Source organism: Alosa sapidissima, chromosome 2 (assembly GCF_018492685.1).
Source record: "Alosa sapidissima isolate fAloSap1 chromosome 2, fAloSap1.pri, whole genome shotgun sequence".
NCBI classification, from domain to species: Eukaryota; Metazoa; Chordata; class Actinopteri; order Clupeiformes; family Clupeidae; genus Alosa; species Alosa sapidissima.
Genome location: NC_055958.1, coordinates 30,105,596 through 30,127,616, shown reverse-complemented (window position 1 = coordinate 30,127,616; position 22,021 = coordinate 30,105,596). Strand labels below are relative to the sequence as shown.

At 42.2% G+C, this 22,021-nt stretch overlaps 2 protein-coding genes across 3 annotated transcripts in view; both read right to left on the bottom strand.

The window, feature by feature from the left end:
* Window positions 1–321: 321 nt before the first annotated feature.
* asmtl (acetylserotonin O-methyltransferase-like) lies at window positions 322–17,782 on the bottom strand. Of its 2 annotated transcripts, none has more exons than XM_042080493.1 (14): window positions 17,675–17,782; window positions 17,125–17,243; window positions 16,897–17,028; window positions 16,686–16,733; window positions 16,521–16,585; window positions 16,354–16,418; window positions 16,039–16,147; window positions 10,790–11,219; window positions 9,820–9,997; window positions 8,350–8,534; window positions 6,437–6,569; window positions 5,205–5,345; window positions 3,983–4,105; window positions 322–911 (listed from the first exon to the last, which is right to left on the bottom strand). In XM_042080493.1, exons 2-14 carry the CDS (start codon window positions 17,215–17,217, stop codon window positions 691–693), a joined length of 1,923 nt encoding a protein of 640 aa, XP_041936427.1. In that variant the 5' UTR covers window positions 17,218–17,243; window positions 17,675–17,782; the 3' UTR covers window positions 322–690. The 2 variants fall into 2 exon arrangements, with proteins under 2 accessions (XP_041936427.1, XP_041936437.1); XM_042080503.1 differs by lacking the exon at window positions 322–911 and adding an exon at window positions 1,141–1,622 and having other exon boundaries at window positions 17,675–17,781.
* A 767-nt stretch (window positions 17,783–18,549) lies between these two features.
* The window catches only part of p2ry8 (P2Y receptor family member 8), a 4,004-nt gene continuing 532 nt past the window's right edge, over window positions 18,550–22,021 (bottom strand). Inside the window, exon 2 of the mRNA XM_042080516.1 lies at window positions 18,550–20,565. Within this exon, the coding sequence (XP_041936450.1) occupies window positions 19,417–20,520 (1,104 nt within the window). The 5' untranslated portion in view covers window positions 20,521–20,565 and the 3' untranslated portion in view covers window positions 18,550–19,416. The remainder of the gene's footprint in view (window positions 20,566–22,021) is intronic.

Below are 22,021 nucleotides of genomic sequence, written 5' to 3'. Positions count from 1 at the left end.
GCTCGCAATGCATGTGTCCAAATATCGCGAGATGAGGACATATAAAAGATTTCTGCCCAGCCCATTTGAAACATGTCGCCTACTGAACATGTGGTATAGGTTGGAACGCTATTGAACATGTGTGGTATAGGTTGGAACGCTCAAGCACCAACGCACCAACAAAAGCAGGAACACGAGTTTGAGTACTGGTTTACTTGAATGTTGTTTGTCTGTGGACCTAATTGGTAAAATATGTCTTGTCTCCACCGTGGGATAGTAGGAAACGCAATTTCGATCTCTTTGTATGTCTTGACATGTGAAGAAATTGACAATAAAGCAGACTTTGACTTTGAGTAGTTATTTATTGGTCACATTTATTAATTTAATTTCCTTTAATTTGAAAAGGATCCAACACCCTTTGTCAGATTTAGTGAATTGGCCCTTGGTTCTTTAACTGTTCAACGTTCACATACAGTGCTGGCTCTGTAAATAGGAAACACTGGACTGTGCTGCTGCTTGAACCAAGTGAACTAAATCATAAACAATCCCAGGTAATCAACACAGTGCTCAGGGAAGAGGGGGGCGATTTGATTGGTTGTTGATCTAAAATATCAGCCTTTGCCAAAACTAAATCACATATTTACCTACAAATTATATTAAAACAATAAAAAAGGAAAACAAAATAAATGGATGTGTGTTGAGCTGAAACTACTACGTCTTGATACAAAGCATAGCATCTAGGAAGTTCCCTGTGTAATGAACTCTGAGCAGACGCAACCCGGAGGCGTGCAGGATGGCTCTGTAGCGCCGCATGGTCCTCTCTCTGCCCTGCGTCTGCACCAGCATGTTGAGGCATTGCAGACGGGCTCTGCTCACGCTTGCCCTGGGCTTTCCCTCATCCAACAGTGTCTCGGCCAGGAGAAAATGGCAGCCTGACATTCAAAACACAGGGTGGCGTGGTCACTGTTAGGTCCAGGACACATATACACATACACATACTATACACATACTCTCTCGCTCTCTGTCCAATGCAAAGTAGTGAATGTGTGTAAGCAGTGTACACGTGCACATATACAATGTTGGAGGTTAACACAAACACAATATGAAATGACAGGGAGATTTCACTCAATCACATAAGACATTACTATAAGAAGGCCAAACTCTTGGGATTAAAAATATATTTATTTCATTATTTGTCATAGCAACAATTCAGAGATCAATAAATTAGTATGATTATTTACAATTCAATTACAAAACCAGAGAAATCTACAGGTAGTGTTGTCAACAGTGAAAAAAACACGATAAACTCATTAGAGAGATCATCGTTAGTCACTAGGCTCAGTAAAGGAGGCTCATGATGTGTGCTTGAGAGTTTGAGAAGAAGGAGAGCCAGATGATGATCATCATCATCATCATCATCATCATCAATGGTCATGGTCAGTCCTTGAGGAAGAGCATGGCATCCAGGAGGTTGTTGGTGTTCTTGAGGCGGGTCTGTGTGAAGCCGTGCTGGCCCAGGAGCAGGGTGTACTGGGAGGCGCTGCGCTGTGAGCCCTCGGTCATGCTGAGGGCCTGCAGGAAGGCCCGGCTCGGCCCCCACAGCCCCTCCTCCAGCAGGATCTCACACACCAGCACGCCGCTTCCTGGGGTTGGGGGGCAGGCACACCATGCACCACACAATGCTTAGCAAACATTTCATGCACGTGTGTGTGTGTGTGTGTGTGTGTATGTGTGTGTGTAGGGGTAAGAGGTTGAGAGAGATACAAAGAGAGGGTTGTTTGTGTTGTGTCATGCTTAACAATCATTTAATGCGAGTGTGTGTGCGTGCGTGCGCGTGTATGCATGCGTGTATAATATGCACGCATGTGTGTGTGCGCGTGTGTAGGTGCCGAGTTTGAGACAGATAGCAAGAAGGCCGTGTTTGTTTGTATCGCAGAAAGGCATGAACATAGGGGAGACAAGGAGACAGACGGAGGGAAAGGGTGTGTATACTGTATTTGTCAGTTATTACACTAAATAAACCCACACCATTCATTACTTCCACTTTGAGGTTTAAACATTCATGTTAAAGGAACCGTATGTAAGAAATTTATTTCAATTAATCATAATATGGCCCTGATATGTCACTAGACATTAAGAAATCATGTTCATTTCAAATACTTATATCACTGACAACAATAGTCCGGCCAGGATATTGTCATTTAAAAAGTGAAGTTGCAGCCCTCAACTGATGTTGATGTTGTCATGTTGTGTTTTGGCCTGATGCGCCACCCTCCACCTATCTGCTAATCACAAAGTCAGTAGTGTTTCGGCATCCGGGTAGCCAGCTCTGCCAGTCAGGGGGGAGGGGGAGGTCATACACCGCTCTACAGTAATTTGAAATTGATTGCAGTACCAGTTTTGGTCACAATTTTACATACGGTTCCTTTAAAGGAGAATTCCGGTGTGATATTGACCTAAAGTGTATCGAAACATGATACCGAGTGTGAACGTATGTCTCATAGCCCATCTCGGCTTGTCCCCTGCACTCCAAAATCTGGCGCTAGTTAGCCGATGCTACCAACATCTTTTTCAATAGTGGTGCTTCGGCATCGGGCTAGCCATGCAAATAAATCACTGTTTTACACCCATTTACGAGGCTCAATGTATCTCCACACTTCATTGGTAGACTTCCGAGGGCCCTGACATTTAAAACGAGACATTGAGAACTTTGAAAAGGCACTGGTAGTTTACTTACAAGACGATTTATACAGACAGTATCTTCACGAAGTTTAGCGTTTGCAGCCATCTTGAATTTAGTCACGATAAGTCGAGCAACGAGTAAGAATGAACAGCTTTGATAAGGGATCAGATTCCAAAAATAATTCAGTGGAAATGCATGGATTCCAGTTGCTGCTACTGGAAGAAACTGGAATCCATGCATTTCCACTGAATTATTTTTGGAATCTGATCCCTTATCATACCTGTTCATTCTTACTCGTTGCTCGACTTATCGTGACTAAATTCAAGATGGCTGCAAACGTTAAACTTCGTGAAGATACTGTCTGTATAAATCGTCTTGTAAGTAAACTACCAGTGCTTTTTCAAAGTTCTCAATGTCTCGTTTTAAATGTCAGGGCCCTAGGAAGTCTACCAATGAAGTGTGGAGATACATTGAGCCTCGTAAATGGGTGTAAAACAGTGATTTATTTGCATGGCTAGCCCGATGCCGAAGCACCACTACTGAAAAAGTTGTTGGTAGCATCGGCTAACTAGCGCCAGATTTTGGAGTGCAGGGGACAAGTCGAGATGGTCTATGAGACATACGTTCACACTCGGTATCATGTTTCAATACACTTTAGGTCAATATCACACCGGAATTCTCCTTTAAGTACTGGTACCTATTTTTTTTTTTTTACCTTTTATGGTAATTAATGAATTTTATGAATTAGTCAAAATGTGATTGTAGTGAGGTACAGAGTCTGCAACCATAATTGTACAAAAGCGTACAAAAAGAACAAGAACTAGCACTAATAATATAATGGCACTAGATTACTTACAGTATTGTGCATTACTGACATGTAAACAAGAATTAGATTTGCTCAATATGACGATTATCATTCATGCTGATATATTTGGCACCTCTACAATAGAATGTGTTTCTCTGACATTTCAGTGGATGATCAGTGACTGTGTACTTGTAACCTATGTAGCAAGAAACAGTCTTGCAATAGGATCAAACACTCAATCTGGGCCATGGGGATGAGTAAGACATTTAAGTTTTGGGTGTGACAGTAGATGCTAGCTTCAATCATACATTCAACTTGAATGCTGTTCTATCTCCCTGTGATCTCTTTATATTGTTCATTTAACTGTACAGTAGTTTCAGCTTGAAAGAGAGAAGTCCTTTTAGATCTACAGTAATGGTTTGCTTTCACAACGAGAAGAATTTTTTTCAAGTGTTTTTTCTGTGTTGTTAACACAGTAACGTAAGATCAGCAAAATATTTTTTTAAATATCTTACCTGGACTGCAGTGCTTAGAGAGTTTATCTAGTAGCTGGTGGACTTTCTCCAGGGACCAATCATGGAGGATCCTTGCTAGGATGTACAGCTCTGCTTTGGGTAGTGGATCTTTAAAGAAATCACCTGTTAAAGTACAAAAAAGAGGAGACAGATGAAGTTTGCTATGGACCAACATGTGCTTTGTGAACAATTGCATTCCTATCCTCTAGAGAGCAGTGTACACATAGATATGGGTGGGCTGAAGTGACATCCTGTGCAGCGCTGGCTCATGAGGACTCCTGTATACCTTTCAAATGTGAACGTGATTGTCAAGGTCAATAACCATTAGGCACAATAAAATTACACAAATCATTACAATCAGCTCATCCACAAAATGCACATTCCATATCCCTTTGTAGGTCGACTCATCCATTTAGTAGTGCACATCTTGTTTTCATCACATCTTGTTTTCAACACATTTTCTAACCTCCCATGTATGTATGGTAAACTATACAGAAAATAATGACAAAGAATTGAATTCCATTTGTGGTGGTTGGTTTGCAGAATTAACTTGAATGCAACAGTTTTTAAACAAAAAAGCACAGCGTGGTTATGATGCTAACCAGATTTAAGCACAATGTTGTGGTCAATGTTGATATTGTGGTGGGCCGCCACAAATAAGTCAATGTACGGGAAACACTGAATGTATATGCAAGTTATAATTGCATTATCAAGCAAGAATTGTACATGACAAGTGCAAGCACAGGGTTATTGCTACATGTCTTTACAGACCCCATCTACACGGCTATGGGTTATTATTATAGTTTGTTTTGGAATAGGAAGATAATATGTTCCAAATGGAAGGCAAATGCTTACAGACAAATCAGTGCAATATTGGTATCTCCTGTACTGTATCTTCTTATTTTTAAAATATATACAAAGAAAATATTAAAAAAGTAGGGGCATAGGGGACACACCAAATGTGTCTTCCAAAAACCACACAGAAAAGTGCAACATTTCAGGGACAGGCAGCGATAATGAATCTGACTCAATATGGCGGAGATAAAATAGGTCACCGCAACCACAGGTCACTTCTAACACACAACCACGGTGTAGCAGCAACAGCATCCCACGTACAAAACGTGCAGAAATGTTTTTTTTTTTTTAAATGTACCACAATTGCAGACAATAGCAAGGAAATTGTAACATAAGCATTCACTTTCAATTTGAATACGACACTTACCAGCAACAAATGTCACTCTGTCATTTGGATCTCTCGGCTGGAAACGGCCACTCATAGCAATGACATGTGGCAAGTCAAAAACTGATACTGACATTTCTGGGTAAATCTGGGTAAACTCATATGCCATCGCTCCAGTGCATCCTGTGTAGAATATAAAAAAGAACAACTTCTTTAATACGCTTTTAGTAAAGTCTCAAGTCTATAAAGCTGATTTAATAACTAGGTATATCCATGATCCAATCTGTGCATTTGCAGTGCAGGAGCAATGACTGAGTAAGCTCAATACTCCCACATGCCACACAACAGTTACAACTCATGCACGGTAACTCTTTGCACTTTGCACTATTTAAATCACGACCAAGTGAGTGAGAGAAGAGAAATGAACAATACCAAATCAAAACGATAACGAAATATTATATAATGTTAACTATTTAACATAGATTTCCATTGTCTTTTTATATTATATGTTGTTTTTATGTAACACTTAAAAGAATATATACTGCTCAAAAATGAAGGGAACACTTCAATCATACTGTACACTGGATCGGTACTCTGACACTGTTTGGTTCTGAGCACAAGTAAAACTTTTGAGGCGAGTGTTTTATTTAGCAAGAACTGTCAGACATTCTGTGAATGTAGTTTGAGAATGGAGAAAAGGGTGGAAGGTTTCAAAAATTGTGTTTAAATTATTGTAGAAAACCAAATGTTTCCCTTAATTTTTTTTAGCAGTATATTTTGATAAATCTTAAATGTGAAAGTTCTAGGTAAAACCTATAGACCCTTTCAAGAGAGTTCCATTATCAGCATCATAGTTGGCCCCACAAGGCTTCCTTTTTAACATTCCATATGTTATCTTAATGCAGAGGAAGTAGATTGGGGCCAAAATAGAACGTTCAAGCATTGTTTTTGTTTACCTTGTTGAAAGGGTCAATAGTGAAAGCATGTAATGGCCTTACACAAGAATACAACTTAAAATCAAAGTGCAAGTGGAAGGTTGACCAAGATAAACTGTTAAATCTGTTAAAACTGGTGGATTTGGATCATGGTTATGGTTATGGAATTTAGCAGAAGCTTTTGTCCAAAGCGACTTTAAGCATTTTAGACCCCCCCCCAAAAAAGTTGTTTAGCCTGCATTAAGCACATTTGTAATAAATAAATAAATATGTGCTATTATGCCTTATATATGTATATACTGTATACATAATATTTCATAACACATTGGACACGCGTACCTCCAACATCACATGCCGTTTTAAACATGGACAGATCAAAAGCTGTAGCCAAGTCTTTCGCAGTCACTTTCGCAATACTGTGCATGGCTTTCATGAACCTCATCTTCACTTCCTCTTTTTTGAAGTATGCATCCTGAAGGTGGGTGAGTTAAAACAGAACAAACATAATTCTCAGGGCATGATAACTCACACTCAAAAAGGTGAGAAGCGAATTAATGCATTTACATCTGGTGATATTAGTCCAGTCATTTTATAAAAAAAGGTTGAACAAATTGCAACAGAAGCAAACTTAACTGATTTTGTATCCTCAATATGTCCTGAGTAAGAGAAAAAAAGCTCCGAAGAATCCCAATAGGGAAAAGTTTAGAAAAAGACCTAAATATACCCTATTCATGCGCCTATTCAGTATTTTTCTCACGCAAATAGGGGGAAAAAAATTAACCTTCACATATCACCTTGAAAATTACTGAGTTGATTACTTACATCAAGACAAACAAAAAATGTATTACAAGTTTTTTGAAATTGTTTGTTAACATGGGCAAACAGGGCATAATGTAATTACGTATAGCTAATTTGTATAAATACCACAACGGAGCTAATAGTCCAGGCAAAGTAAGGTCTGACCCAAAACTAATTGCAACAGAATTTATTTTCAAATTTTTATATTTCAATTGGTGATCTAAACACCATAGTAAAAGACCATGAAAATCCAGTTGGTGGAAATATGTTAAAATGAGGGTTGTTTTATCCATTATTCTTCAGCAAATACTGACAAAACTGTAATTAGAATGTTGTAGAATACACATTCTAAAGAATATCTGACCCCATCTAACTTAACTTTGAAAATTGTGAAGGCAAAGTTGAAGATGGACATGATAATGTCCAAATTCGACAGAAGGGTGCAGATGGGATAACTGCAGTTCCAGCCTCCAAAAAGGTGACTCTATTGTTGTGACATCTGGCAAAAAGGTGCATGCTATACTAATAAATATAGTTTAAGATTAATAATTAACAATGCATGCCTATGCATGAGTCATGGTTTTACCAAAGTACTAGAACAGTCAAAACTATACATATTCTAAAAGCATATGCACTGTACATGCAATATAGCATCAATCAACGTATGTCCCATCTTCCTCCGTACCATGCATATACTCCTCTAGTCTGTATAGGCGAATCAAGTGAACAGCTGATACATTTTGGCCTGCACTATTAAGGGAAACAGATTAAACACCCTAAACTATACATTTCTGAAAACATATACCCTCTGGAGAAGATATAACTCCATTTAAGACATTTCCCATCTTCCTCCATGCCTTGGGCAATTTGTTTGTCAAATGTTGCAATTAGTTTTGGGTCAGACCTTACTTTGCCTATAGCTATACATAATTACATTATGCCCTGTTTGCCCATGTTAACAAACAATTTCAAAAAACGTATAATACATTTTTGTTTGTCTTGATGTAAGTAATCAACTCAGTAATTTTCATGGTGATATGTGAAGGTTAATTTTGTCCCCCTATTTGCGTGAGAAAAATACTGAATAGGCGCATGAATAGGGTATATTTAGGTCTTTTCCAAACTTTCCCCTTTTGGGATTCTTCGGGGCTTTTTTCCCCTTACTCAGGACATATTGAGGATACAAAATCAGTTAAGTTTTCTTCTGTTGCAATTTGTTCAACGTTGACCCCTATTTTGGCTTAAAATGACTGGACTATATTTCCTCTTCAAAAAAGCCGCCATTGAATGGCAAAATACTGTATTTTTACACGGCAGACTTCACTATAGTATTTTCACACGGTACATTTCCACTACAACATTTTACACTTTTGACTCTTTTAAAAATGCTCTTATATTGTGCACCTATCATACTATACATCCATATTCCACGTGTATGTTATGTGCCAGATCACCTGAAACAGGTCCTCAGCTTTCTTCCCGAAGGCTCGCTCATACTGATTGGCTCCTTCCCTGACAGCGGACTCCAGATGGGTGAAGAGAGGCCACACAAGGTCGTTACAGTGGAGGATGTAGCCGTGCAGTGACAGCGGGCTATCCGCCACCAGGAACCGACTGGCCTCCGCTGTGTTACTGTACACTGGAGTGGGCCATACAATGAGACATCAGAACAGAGCACAGCAGCGTCGGCATGGGACAAGATGGAGGACCAGAGCCGCATACATTACAAAAAAGATGCTTAGCAAAGGCAGCCAAGCAGCTACATGGGATGAACAACTGATCTAATTCTGGCCATATCCCCATAAAAGAGACGTTCAAAATGGCAGGGTCAGGATGAGGCAAGAGAGGATTTAGGATCAGATACATTACAAAAACATACTTAGCAAAGGCAGCCAATCAGCAGGGGTGAACACTGTTAAAAAAACACCATAAATATGACTTTTTATTTCAAGTTATTTTTGCACTTGCTTTGCCCTTAATTCAGACGGTATGTACTAATGTCTTGCGGGTCGGACTCGAACCAAACATGATACAGACACTGTAGCCACCTGCACCGCAAATTCCCTTGTTTGAGACTGTTCTAAGATAGAGGGGCTGCTATCTACCCCTGAATTAGCTGCCTCGGTGTTCAGATGACTATCACAATAATACTTCCTCAGCAGAAAAAGAATCTCTGAGACTACTGGGCTTTGTAATCAGCAACTATAACCTCAGAATAATCAGATAGTATCAACACAATAGGACAGTATTAACCCATTCGCGCCGGATGCTGCATGACGCAACATTCTATCTCCCGCCTGTTGCTGCATAGTGCAGCACTGAATCTCCCGCTGGTTGCTGCGTAGTGCAGCATGCTTTTTATTTCATGTTTCTAGGTGCTACAGAGGCTTAGATATTACATTTTGGTAGACGTTGACAATTTTTTGTATTGTTTCAGAAAACCCTCAGGAAATAAGGTTATTTAGTCTAGAATGCCATAGGATTCTATAGGCGTTTTTAGGAGTAATGGGTTAACCATTCAGGAAATGTGAGAGAATATAGGCATCCATTTCTGCCTATTCTTTTGCATGTGCTCCCCACAGGCAATGGGGTTCTATTCAAGCTGGAAGTTAGCAAAAAATATCAATGTTACTTACACAAGATGATTAACTGATGCAATAATAACTTCAATTTTAAAATTGAGGTTTTAATGTAGTAACTGTTGTAATTGTGCCATTTAGCTTCATGAAGTCAACTGCTAAAGTAAGGTAATCACATGCACACCCACAGTTTTATTTTTATAAAGATTTCCGTCTACTCTAACAGTAGCTTTACCCAATGCCATGAGATTGAGGATAAATTCATGTTAGGCCACTACTCTGGCTTTTCAGTGGCTCTGACTAACAGCTGTCTCTCTCCACGACAGCGAATATGGGACTACTGACCGGGGTCTCCATCATTGCACGTCCTCCTCTCCATCAGACCCAGAGACACGCAGGCATCCAGTAGCCGCGCTGACCCTTCCTCAGAAGCCTTAATCCTCGCCGCCACCTCCTTCGCTGAGAGCTCCACTGATACGCTCAAAACATCAAAGATGTTTAGCTTGCATGCCGCAAACAAAGCCTGATTAAAGAGAAATAAAAACACACACACACACCCAAACACACACAGACACACACACACACCCAACTCAGATTAAACTTGCTGCTGGGAAGAAGCAAAAAACCACACACACACACACACACACACACACACACACACACACACACACACACAGACATTCAAACAACAGCGTAGCACAGAGTACAAACTGCACATCCAGCGTTCACAACACAGAGTACAGTCATAGCGTGTGTGAGAAGTTCACACGTTTGCAGAGACATTGAAAAGCAAACCACGGAACCAAAACAAAAAAAAAAGTTGGTTTCTGATCTCCTCTGACACATTCACGCTGTCAAGCATGCAAGGTGTTCTTATTCCACTGCCCGTTCTCAAGAAACCAAAGGTGGGGAACTCCACCTCAATATTGAGAAATCTAACAAAATCCAAAGAAATAAAACAGCACAATCTTATCATATTCATCTCTAACTGAGGTGGGACCAACATGCACCTATGTTGAGGAAACACACAGAAATATCAAGTGAAATGAAAATTCTGCAAATAAAATTATTTCTGTCACAGTACAGCACAAAAGAAGAGGAGTTTCAGAAAAATAGGATGGCGGACAGGGCAAGGGACCAGGAATAACTGGGAATAACCAGGAATAACTGAATACTATTCCCTCAGACAGAGCTCAATAATTAAACACATTTTGTTCCCCTGAACTATTGACATGACTATTAGCAGGTGAAGAGAATATTTTCATTTTTTGGAGCGATCAACCCATTTGACACCAGCCAGTTCTCCCAGCACTACCTTAGAGGCTTTGAACCCATCCATGATGTCAACTATTTTGTGGGGGAAGTCCTCTCGGTTGCAGCTACACGGCGATGCTGACTCCGACGCCGACTCGGGCCCGACAACGTTCTGCTCCTGGACGCCGCTGGCACTGGCGCCACTAATGGACACTGCCTCGCTGTCGGCACTGTCATTGGCCGGGTCAGACGGCTCCAGCTCGCCGTTCTCGGCGCATTTGGACAGGCTGTTGACCAGGGGCCAGGTCTCCCCCGAGGAGTCCTCCCGTGCGATCTTGTGGACCGGGCTCTCCGGAGGACTGTTGTAGATGGTGCCCAGCGTCTTGCAGAAGTGGTTGAGAGGGAAACCCACAACGTTGAGGAAGTCCCCGTGGACGTACTCCACCAGCATTCCTCCCAGGGCCTGGATGCCGTAGCCCCCAGCCTTGTCCCTGGCAAGACAAACATCAAGGAAGACGAGGGCCGGGCATTTTTACTAAACAATTCCTACTATCTTTAAGAAAATGAGTATGAACACACGTACCCTGGTGCAATTAGAAGTGAAAGCTCGTACCCTGGTGCACACAGCAATGTGTTCTATTAATACCCTGTCTGGTACAAATATCAGTGTATGCTATTTGCACCCCTGTGCATATACCCTGGCATACTGATCACACAACACCTATGCTATTCGTACCAGGGGTGCAAATAGACACTCTGAGTAAGGTATGCTGTTTGCATCACTGTATAATTAGAAGTGGATGCTATTCATAGCCTGGTGTATATAGTAATGTGTGCTATTTACACGCTGGTGTGTAAACTAGCTAATTGTTGCAAAATAAAACACAACTTTTCCACCCGAAACTTAATTTGAACAGATATTAGTACCGAAACCTTTCTTCACTTGAAGAATTCTTCACTTTCTGCTGACGAAAAAATGTCCGCCATGTTTTTTATGCACACGAGAAACCCTGTCACAGGGTGTGAATAGTTGAGCTGTGTGGCCAAGGCTATTTGCACCAGGGAAATAGCAAATAGACACTCCGTTTTCAGAAATATCATCTTTAACAGATTTATTTAAATTGCAAATGGTCATGTTAGGAGATGAATACATTTCTCTTTTCAACTAGGCACCTTGTTTAACGGCAACGGCATCATGCCAAAAGGGGCAGAAATCGCCTTAACCTCCAGCAACTTAAGCGGTCCTTACCTACAGAAACCTCCTTCTCCATGGGCTTGTGGAACTGTCAATCCGCAGTCAACAAAACGGACTTCATAGCTGGCTATGCCAACCACCTTTCATTGGAACTCCTTGCTCTCACTGAGACTTGGATCAAACCAGAGAACACTGCCACCCCGGCTGCACTCTCCACTAACCTTACACTATCCCACACCCCTCGCCTATCTGGACGAGGAGGCGGGCCGGGCCTGCTGATCTCCAACAAATGGAAATTCACCCCGCTACTGCCTTCAAACAAATATGTCTCATTCGAATTCCATGCCATCACAGTGACCGCCCCAGCAAAACTCTACGTGCTGGTCATCTACCGCCCTCCAGGCCAACTAGGTGACTTTATGGACGAACTTGACACTCTGCTGTCCTCCATCCCTGAGCATGACTGTCCGCTTCTTGTTCTCGGTGATATGAACATCTACTTAGATGCCCCAGGCTCAGCGGACTTTCTGGCCCTGATCCACTCCTTTGACCTCAAACTGGTTCAAAGCCCACCGACTCACAAAGCTGGCAAAGAGCTTGACTTGATCTTCACTCGGAACTGCAGCACCCTCATGGTGACGCCTCTCCATCTTTCTGACCACTTCTTCATCCAGTTCAACGTCTGCCTGACAGAACAGCCTCCGGCTCCTCAGCCGATGGTCACGTTCCGCCGCAACATCCGGAACCTGTCTCCAACGCACTTCTCCTCTGTGGTTGCCTCTGGTCTACCTCCACTCAACACCTTCTCCTCTCTGGAGGTTAATGAGGCCACAGACTCGCTCTGCTCCACACTGACCTCGTGTCTAGACGAGCTGTGCCCTCTTACCTCCTCCGATCGCAGCGCACCAAACTCAGAGCCGCAGAGAGGAAATGGCACAAATCCAAACTAACTGATGACCTCAAAAACTACCAGACACTCCTGACCTCCTTCTCATCCAGCATCACTGCTGCCAAGACGGCTTTCTACAATGACAAAATCAACAGCGCTACAGACACTCGAAAACTTTTCTCAACCTTCACTCAACCCTCTACTCAACCCTCAGCTGCCTCCTCCTCCATCCAGCCTTACTGCAGATACCCTCGCCTTATTTTTTACAAACAAAGTGGCGGCAATCAGCAGTCAATTCTCTACATGCCCACTCAACACATCTGACTCAGATACCGCACTCCTACAACCTCTAGGGACTGCTGGTACATCTTTTTCAGCATTCACGCCTCTCTCCAAGAGTGAAGTATCTAGACTCCTGACATGCAGCCGTCCTACCACATGCTCGCTGGACCCTATACCTACGAGCCTACTTCAGTCCATCAGCCCAACCATCGCTCCAGCTATCACACATGTGATCAATGCCTCGCTAACCTCCGGCACATTTCCAACAGCGTTCAAAATGGCCCGGGTAACACCGTTACTTAAGAAAGCTTCTCTAATCCCTGCTCAAGTCGAGAACTACCGCCCTGTCTCACTCCTGCCTTTCCTATCCAAAGGCATTGAACGAGCAGTCTCCAAACAGGTCTCTGACTTCCTTTCACAGAACAACCTTCTGGATCCAAATCAGTCTGGGTTCAAAAGCGGCCACTCTACCGAAACGGCTCTGCTGTCTGTAACAGAAGCCTTAAAAGAAGCCAGGGCGACCGCTCGGTCATCAGTACTCATTCTGCTTGACTTATCGGCTGCCTTTGACACGGTTAATCACCGCATCCTTCTCTCTATACTCGCTAACATGGGAATCTCCGGTTCTGCTCTCTCCTGGTTTGAATCCTACCTCACAGGACGCTCGTTTAACGTATCATGGCTTGGTCAGCTATCTGCACCTCACCATCTCACCACAGGGGTCCCCAGGGCTCAGTGCTGGGCCCCCTTCTCTTTGCTATCTACACCACCTCCTTGGGACAGATTATCCGTTCGCATGGCTTCTCATACCACTGCTATGCAGACGACACACAGCTCTATCTGTCCTTTCCACCTAATGACCCCTTGGTTTCAGCACGGATCTCGGATTGCCTCTCAGACATAGCTACATGGATGAAGGCACACCACCTCCAGCTGAACCTCTCAAAGACTGAACTGCTGGTCCTCCCAGCTAAACCTACCATACACCACGACATCAACATCAAATTTGACTCCCTGTCTGTTTCACCTACCAGGACTGCAAGAAATCTAGGAGTTGTTCTCGACAACCAACTAAACTTCTCAGATCATGTTGCCTCAGTCGCCCGGTCATGCCGCTTCGCACTCTACAACATACGGAAAATCAGGACTTACTTGACTCAAGATGCTACCCAACTTCTGGTTCAGGCAATAGTCATCTCACGACTCGACTACTACAATGCCCTCCTGACAGGTCTCCCAGCCTGCGCAGTGAAACCACTTCAGATGATCCAGAACGCGGCGGCGCGCCTGGTCTACAACCAACCCAAAAGGGCACATGTTACCCCGCTGCTCATCCAGCTACACTGGCTACCTATGGCGGCCCGCATCAAATTCAAGGCCCTAACGCTTGCCTACAAAGTAGTCTCAGGTTCTGCTCCCACCTACTTGAATGCCCTCATACAGACATACGCTACCTCCAGACCGCTGCGCTCCTCAGACGAACGACGTCTAGCTCTACCTCCGGTACGCTCAAGCCAATCCAAACTTTTCTCATCTGTTGTTCCTCGTTGGTGGAACACACTGCCAGTTCCTACAAGGGCAGGGACATCCTTCTCCATTTTCAAAAAACTCCTGAAGACCCAGCTCTTTAGAGAACATCTCCTCTCATAGCAACACTTACAACAAGTCTTACTGATCCTAGCACTCACCAGCCGTCTTAAACTGACAAGTAACTGTTAAAAACAGCACTCACTGATGCACTTATTCTTACTGTACTCTAATGTTTTTAAATTGTCCTAAAATTGTTGAGAATTGCTCTAAAACTTAAACTTTTTACCATGTTGTTAGTCGCTTTGGCTAAAAAAGCGTCAGCCAAATGTAATGTAATGTAATGTTTAATACTTATACTTTTCTACAAGACTATTCACAAAACATTGTGTTCTGCGCAGGTCAAAGGGACACTTTCACGGCACATCACCAAAGATATTGCCAAAGTGGCACGTGATAGCAATAAATTTAGTTGTGTTTCAAGACTAGTTTTAGCCATGTGGCCCCTCTTGGCATTAAAACAGACACCCTCCCCTCCCCCAATGAAATGCTAATGTACTGGTTCCAAGGGCTATCAGATCCACAAGACAAAGGATGTCACCTTGCTATACTGAATCCATGTGTCATGAAATGTAAACATATTCATGTTTGGTATCATTGTAATAGTCTCAGTACAAGGATTGTAATGATTTGATTGTGAGAATGTTTGGAACATTCTATAAGTGATATTTCAGATATATAAGATATCTCTCCTTATGTTCTTCAGATAGGTGTGAAGTAGGTGTGTCTGATGCCATCTGGAGAACCAACCATGTGGGATTGTTGTGCCGCCAATTCTTCCTTTGTTTAACCCATACAAAAGTGACTAACTTGCAATGTTTGTGAAACAAGAACATGGAGAACTGAAGAAGAGAGAGAGGTGTATCCAACAGAGACCATGGCCTCTGTGCCATGGCCTACCACAGACCATTTTTTACCCTCTCTGCTTGTAACAGAATAAACCTGATTCCTGAGTGTTCCTGAAGTTTGCCAGTCTAAGTTAATATTAAGTAATTATTCATCACAATTACTTTCACACGGCACGCTAGATTTTAAACAATGCCTGTGCTATTGTAGGTGTACACATTCACTAGTCTTAGACAAAAACTGTTAAAAAAAACAAAGAAGAAAGCCGGGATTCATGCTCTACAGATTTAATCACTTGAGCCCTTTATTAACTCTGTGGCCTCCCAGGTTCCAGTCGTCACACTGAGCTCAAAGTAAACATGATGAAATGGATGATTATGTCAAAGTCCACAAGTTCAGAGAGTTCACATTCTGACTGAAATTGACTGTCTGACTGTCTGATTGACAGACTATATAGGCCGGGACAGAGATAACAGTATAGAGGATGTTAGACCAGAGACCAGACACTCACATTGGCTCCCCACTGTTGATGTACTCCCACAGCATGTCTTCTGACAACTCGGCAAACTTCACCTTCGTCTCCTCATAAAAGTCGACCACGTTGAAGTCAACCTCTTTGTCTTGAGGAAAGAGAGCATCAAAACACAAAGTGTTTTACACAAACCCTAGAAAAACGCACTGAGGAGAGTCAACGCTGAAATGTTCACCAGAAAGTGATATGCCCAGAGAGACACCATAACATAATTAACACGTATTGGCCTACAACCAGCTTTTCACATTATATTATCTGGGGTTCCAACAGAAAATGTTTGAATATATTTCTGACCTTCTTTCTCTTGGCAGAGCACGATAGCAACTCCTGTGAAGACGCTGTGCTCTTTCCCACTCAGACTGCACAAAACACAAGCACAACCATCGGTGAGCCAACAAGGGTTATCACAGTGTATATCTAATGCATTGTAAATGCAGCATGCTGACAGGAAATCAGAGAACCTGGACAACATCCTGTAAGCATCTTGCTTGTCTGACGGTTTCTCCAGGATGTGACCGTCCACTGTCTGGGTGTGGAGGAGGGAGGGCACAGGTTGAGAAGAATGAAGAATAGCTAAACTCACATCATATCACTTAAATGATCACATATCACAGGTTACAGCTTACCACAACAGTGTCTGCTCCAATGACAATGTCAGGGGTTTTCAGATGTTTCTAAAAAAAAATAATACTTTTGTTTAAATCTTTCTCAAAATCCTGATGCACACGTGTGTGCGTGCACACACACACACACACACTCGAGGTGGACTAGCCAGCCATAATGATGGAAAAATAAGAAAACAAAATACTTGTACATGTTCTTGAGGAATGGACTCACATATGGCATTCTCCTGGCCACCTCCAGGGCTTTCTGCCTGGCAGTCTCCACAGCATAGTCCTGCGGATCCTTAAATAAGGCTTTGTCCAACGTCTCTTTAAACCAGGACGGCACAACTTCGAAGCGCAGCCCCTGCAACAACAACGTAGCATAGGAGAAGAACACAAGTCATTCAAATGATTGTGGTACACAATTAACTGTGAAAGTCTGTACAAGAAAAAGCCTTACCACATTTGTCAAAATCTCAAGCCTTCTGGGAGACGCACTGGCAAGAACCACGAGCTTCCCAGTCAACTTGTTGATGACTGGATTTAATACCATGGTTTATGATGTCTGTTGTCCTTCTCCTATTTGACAGCAAAGGACACATAAATGTTTCACTGAGAGGGCATTCTTGGCCTGCAATTTATGAGAGTGTGACCCTGCAGCAGCAGCAGCAGCAGCGGTGGTGGTGGTGGACTACACAACTGGCAGGGTCTGAACACGTATTTCAGGCTACCTACTGAGGATGTAAAGTAGCCTAAAACTACTTAACTACAACAATCAAGACTCACTGTATATTCTTAACTGAAAGTAGGCTAAGCCGCAATGCTTAATTCTGGAGATATGATTAAGGTAACTTAGCTAGCTGATTCGCTTGTATTTAACAACTTTTGCGATCAAAACAGAATCTGGCACGGCATAGTTGGCACAATATAATACGCAGTCCCAAGGAACAATAGGAACAATATTAAAATATTATATCGCCATTCGTAGCCTATGCATTTCTTTAACCTACCTGGAGGCAATCTACTGGTTTGAAAGGTTCCGAACAGAACTTCCAGTCAAGCAATGCAGCAGGCGGAGCAAAATCACGCATGCGCAAGCTTCTAAGTTTAATGCAATGGACGTGTTCGTTGTGCACCGGCCAGCGTCACCTCGAGCACCCCTCTGCGTATGCTAATAGGCGACTCCATATAGCAAAAATATGAGCTCAAATTTGAAAATAGTTGTCTGTAATAGAGTGGCAATGGATTACATGCGTTCCAGTTACATGAGAGGAATACATTAAATAAAAACAATCGTTATATCGTCGATATTTACTATCTTTAAAGGGTTTATTTAGGCTATAGAAACGTACTGACTATAGTAACAATTGCGTAAAAACATTCTTTATTTACCTATTGCAAGAATGATCACATGACAGTTGCATCGCATAGCTTGCTTGGTTGTCTCAATGCTTTAATAATAATAATAAAAAAAAAAACTAGGCCTACAAGTAGTAGGCTATATGCATCTTGTGTGTGCATGTTGTAGTATGTGTAGACTTGCTGCAACTTAATCACATTTGATATGTAATTTTACCAGCATCGTAGTTTGTCAAGATAAGTCTCAAGCCTAAACCTAGCAGTGATCAACTACCCTGGCTGCAAATTACGTTTGTTACCGCTGTGATGCGTTTATTTCTAGTGATCAACGCAATTAAGCCACATTTAATATAGGTTACAAGAAGCTAATTCACACTACCAGTCATATTATTTCAAAACTCTTCAACTTACAGTAATCAGTAACAACATAACACTTCATTTGTTTACGTCCAACTAAAAGGGAACTATACAACCAACTGGGAAAAAGTAGGCCTAGGCTACACCACAGATTACCTTCCTCTTTGTGTAAAATAGCCTAAACAATGACAAAACACAATTTTCCTGAGTAGTTTTACAAAATAAGTTATTTAAAAACCTATTGTCAACAGGAGAGCTCAAAGACTCCATTATATTAAACTCATAAACTAATCGTACAATCCACAAAATGGACGGATTTTCATGAGAATCTTTTGAAACTGAAAGGGGAAAAATAAATTCAATACTGAACAAGATTATAGCTTAAAAGACCACGATGGATAAAGCAATAATAATAATACAAAAATAAAAAAAGACAATAAAATGTGATTCGTGATGTGACAAATGTGATAACTGGGCTTCAGACAATACTTGGCACAAAAAACACAAAATCCACAAAAATGGCATGATCTGTGTTTAAAAGACAAGTGCTAATAGTCCATTTAATTCATAGGCCTACTAGGATTCTCTAAGAAAGTGTTACCAACTACCAAGTTTATACTCAGGCGTAAAGGAACTTTTTGGTTGATACATCCAATAAGTAATCAGATTTTCCTACAACAATGACATTATTAACAAAAAATAATTGCAATAGGGAATAAATAATTTAGCAACATGCATAGCTCAATATCATCATTTAAATGCTTACAAAATATATAAACAAAACATTGCATTCTTATTGTCTCTTCACAGTTAATGCCCTACCTTAGGCTACAATGCTCTCAACAACAACAAAACCTCAGACCAGAGGAAAAAATGAGCAACACCAGACCAATGACAAAAGAAATAACCCCACACATTCATTTCAACGACAGATTCAGTGAAAAGTAGGCCTAATGACACGTCTTTGTTCACGTCAACAGTGGTTAAGCAGTGACCAATGTTCTGTTTATTGTTCATACTGTAACCTTTGCTTTATTTAAATGCGGTTAGACACCATGCTGTCAATGCGCAGTATCTTTGTTTCGCCATTATAGCTAAGGACATCGTCCTCTGGCTGCGAGCGCATGGAGTACAGGTCCTCTCGGAGACCCACATGGTTGTCCACACTGCTCAGGAACGGAAGCCTGAGCATCCGCCTGAGTTTTTTGCGAAACTCTTTGCATGCAAAATACAAGATGAAAGGGTCCAGGCAGCTGTTCACACAGCTCAGCATGAGAGAGAGCTTATAGGCCATGTAGAGGCTTTTTTTATAGAAAAGTCTGCTGACTGCATGGACAATCATCAGGATGTTGTTGGGGGCGAAGCACACCACGAAGACAAACAGCACAATAATGGCGAGACGGACAACCCTCCCTTTCTGCTGGCTTGTGTGGGGATCATTGGCCAGCTTGCAGATGATACTGATGTAACAGAAGATGGTGACCACAAAGGGGATGAGAAAGAAGAAGAGAAACATGACGCCGAAGAACCCTGCCCATGCTGTAATGCTCGGGAGCAGGTCCATGCGGATGACATCAAAGCAGGTGTTGATGCCCAGACCCTCTACCTTATAGAGGAGGTCTGCTTTCAGCAGCGGGTATAGAATCCCCAAGACAAAAGCCCACATGACTGAGCACAGGGCCACGGCATACACGGTTTTCTCCCGGATATCCCTGAAGAGCAAAGGTTTCACAATACCCAAGTAGCGGTCAATGCTGATTGCAGTCATGGTGAGGATGGAGCAGTACATGTTTGCGAAGAAGACAGCGGTGAGCAGGGTGCACGACCAAGAACCCAGTGTCCAGTTGTAGCCTGCCAATTGGTAGTGGATCTGGAAGGGCAACACGCAGCCCACAGCCAAGTCGGTGAGAGTGAGGTTGATCATGAATATGATGGTGGGTGTCTTGGGGGAGGTGCGAAACAGCAGCAGGTAAAGGGCAGCGCCGTTACTGGCAAGGTTGACAATGGTGATGATGATGTATATTGAGGAAATCAAGTTGCTGACCGTGGTGTTTTTGAACAATGCCAGTGTTTGCTCATCTAGTAAACTTGAATTGGTCGAATTGTTTGAAGTGGAGGTTGACTGCTGATTGTCAAGCATGGTGGCTGAATGAATTCCAAGTCAGTTTGGTTCAGATTGGTTTAGCTGTAGGGAGAGAGAAGGGGGAGGGGCAATAGGGTTTTTAATTCTTTACACAACATGCCTGTTCACAACAAGGACATTGTTTGCTGTTTGGTGCAATGAACAGTAAAACTTTTCTCTATTGTGTTTGAAATTGTCATCATCATTGTCTGGCCTGAATCAGGCTAAATTATATCTAGATAACATAGTGATCTTTGTAATATTTTTATGTTGTTATTTTCCAATGACTGCCATCTCAAATTTCAGCTTGGCAGAGAGCTGGTTTTCTCAGTCACTAAATGTGACAGTTTACTCCTGGCCCTCTTTGCCTTGTGAGTCTTGTGCCTCAGTACATGTGATAAACAGGATGTGCTAGGGTGTGGGTACCAGTTCTCTCCCACACGTTGGGTAAGCCCAAGCCTCACCCTCTCACACACATTTAACTCATTTCACAAAATCTCTGAACATCACAAAAGCATAGTTATCACTGGTTTGATTTCGACTTCCAGTCTGAGCAGAGGTTAAGTACAAGGCTCTAAGATCTGGAGTTTTTTTTTTTTTTATCTCAACCCAGATTAGGTAGCTCACAGCCCTGCATGAACCTTGCACAGCGCATTACAAGCACTCTTTTGATCTCTTTTTGGGAGATTATATATGTGTAAAAATGCAACACGTGCCACAGTGTAAGTAAATAATGATAAGGTACATTATTAGACAAATACTGATTCATGAACTCTTTCTGTTCTGTTTTGATCAAAACTACATGCAAATCAGTGGACCACATTTACAAGTATGAAGGGATGCAGATAACTGTCAGTTGGGCAAAAGCTCAAATGTTGTGTGTGTGTGTGTGTGCTAGCACGCAGAGTCGTCACAACCAAAGTTAAACACTACTCCAAACAATCAGGCTCATACATGGCTGTGCTTATATGCTACTGTGCATGGCTGTGCTCATATGCTACTGTGCATGGCTGTTGCGCCGGGTGTGTCAGACATCCAGACCCTGACAGCGGACCCTGGCATGGGTCTGGAGCAGATATGGTCTGGACGGGCACCATTGTGGGGTTAGCCGGTGTGTGGGCCGCCTCTGAAGCATTAGCATGCAGTGCCACGTGTGATCCATGCCATGGTGCGGCAGAGAGAGAGAGAGAGGACAACACAGTAGTGGCTTGTTTGTCTCCCCCACACGCTATACTCAAGCTGACTACACCCCCACGAGGATCTCACTTACATCAGTGAGAGCTGTTCCTGTCAGTTTACAGATCAGTCATTTATGTAGTCTGATCTGAACTGAAGTTGTTGTTGTATACACATGCGTACATGTGCTTTATTTGAAAATGAGGATTATGTGTTTCTATTGATTTGCCGATTGTAGTGTATACCTGTAGCCATAGAAAAGTGGAGGTGATGTGGATCGAATGGAAACAAAAAGCTAAAAGCTGTCTTGTGGGATTCATAAAACCACAGACCAATTTCTATT